This window comes from Eschscholzia californica, unplaced genomic scaffold, assembly GCF_041429995.1.
Source record: "Eschscholzia californica isolate CP2 unplaced genomic scaffold, dmEscCali1.0.p SCAF_3, whole genome shotgun sequence".
In the NCBI taxonomy this organism is placed as follows: Eukaryota; Viridiplantae; Streptophyta; class Magnoliopsida; order Ranunculales; family Papaveraceae; genus Eschscholzia; species Eschscholzia californica.
Window position 1 is genome coordinate 36,390,116 of NW_028238420.1, and position 1,833 is coordinate 36,391,948.

Genomic DNA, 1,833 nt, shown 5'->3' on the forward strand with positions numbered 1-1,833 from the left:
TGTTGACTTTACTCGGTCATCGTTCATCGTTCAACAGATAAAAAATAGCGAATAGTAAATTTAGTCTGAGTTAAGTTCCAAAATAAAATTTGAGTATTGGATATGGATCTGATAGGTATGGTATGCATTGTCATTTTTAACTAATATATTTGCACTTACACTACATATTCTGTTTTCATGAAAAAGTTCATAATATTTGAGGTAATGCAATAATATACAAACCTAATCTTAATACATATCATTGAGTATAAGTTGGAGATGGATTGAACCAAGTGACCAACCTTTAAGAGTTAGGTTTTGGCCGGTCTATTCCATCAAAACTAATCAAAGTCTTGATTATCAATTAAACTAATATGAAACCCATCTTGAGAAACCAATAAACCTTATAATAAAGAAGTCAATAAATAAAAAGGCATTTATTACCTATATACTATATATATTTGTATATATATGAGATCGATGCACATTGCTTTAAATTATTCAACTGTAACAAAGACCTAGCTTAAAGCTAACTCTCATTACTGCCAAAGTTCTTCACCCCTTGAGCTTTTTCTAGCTGAAATCACCTACTTCTTCTTCTTCTTCTTCTTCTTCATGATCTACATTTCCATCATATAGATCAATAAATCTAGTTTCTCCAAACCCTAAAAAAGAAAGAACCCATTGAATTTATCCAACCCAATATGCTTACAACCAGTTCTGATCTATCAAAAAAGTCACTCCAAATCAAGGAAAATGATAAGTTCTACTCAAGGCTTTTATCAAAAGAAAACTCCATAACTAATTCTAACTCATCTAGGGTTTATTATGGAGTTGCTTCTGCTGGTTCAGTGCCATTTATGTGGGAATCTCAACCAGGTACACCAAAACACACTTTTTCTAACACCAATCTTCCACCTCTTACACCTCCTCCTTCTTACTATCTTAATTCCAAGAAAAATACCATTACCAAGAAAACATCAAAATCAAATCTTTTAGATACCCTTTTTCCAAAACTTAGTTTAAGAAAACATAACCCTAGTATTACACCTTCACTTTCATCAGCATCTTCATCATCAGTTTCTTCATTATCAACATCTTCTTCTGCACCACCAACACCATCTAACAACAATTTAAAAAAACGAACACGATTTTCGAGTTCGGTTTCTTCTTTTGATTCAAGATTAGGAGATGATACTGAAGACTCTGGGTTTGGATCATCATCATCACCTACTTCAATATTTGGTATTACTAGTAGTAAAGGGCACCACAATACTTCTACTAGTTGTTATTCAATGGTGTTTATGAAGAAGGCTTTGCTTTCTATTGTCGGCAGTAACGGATCCGGCGGTCGAGGTGGTAGAAGTAGTACTACTTAGATGATCAGCTAGGGTTTCATTTATCATCATCATGTCTATATTAATGTTGATCACTTGTGAGGATGATAAGAAAGAGAGAGTGAATTAGTCCTAGTTCTTGTCTTGGTTATATTATGTAATGGTAGTAAGTGCTTAACTGCCAAATACTTTGATCTAGAAAATGTATGTTATTGATGGCCTAGCTTGAACTGCTATCATGAATAAAGATTTTCAATAACCTTCTCTATTCCTTTGGAACTATTAATCATTAATTTTAGGTTTTGTTCTTCACATAAATTTTGTTTTGGAGATGAGAGTTTTGGGTGGTTTTGAAGTTTCTCACCCCTAGAGCTAATTTAAGGGCCAAACTTAGCTTTTCCACTTGTGGATCTACCTCTTCTACAACCAATGTGGGATAATCTCAACAGATAATACATCCTGCTTAGAACATCTTCAATGCAACACTCGAGAAAACTCTAAAAAAATTAGGTGTCAC

The 1,833-nt window shown here is 33.3% G+C and overlaps 1 protein-coding gene across 1 annotated transcript; it reads left to right on the plus strand.

Annotated features, from left to right (window-relative positions):
• Positions 1–465: 465 nt before the first annotated feature.
• On the plus strand, positions 466–1,584 carry LOC147549906 (uncharacterized). Its single transcript, XM_086672122.1, has one exon. The coding sequence runs from the start codon at positions 684–686 to the stop codon at positions 1,356–1,358; it is 675 nt and encodes a 224-aa protein (XP_086528248.1). The 5' UTR covers positions 466–683; the 3' UTR covers positions 1,359–1,584.
• Positions 1,585–1,833: the final 249 nt, after the last annotated feature.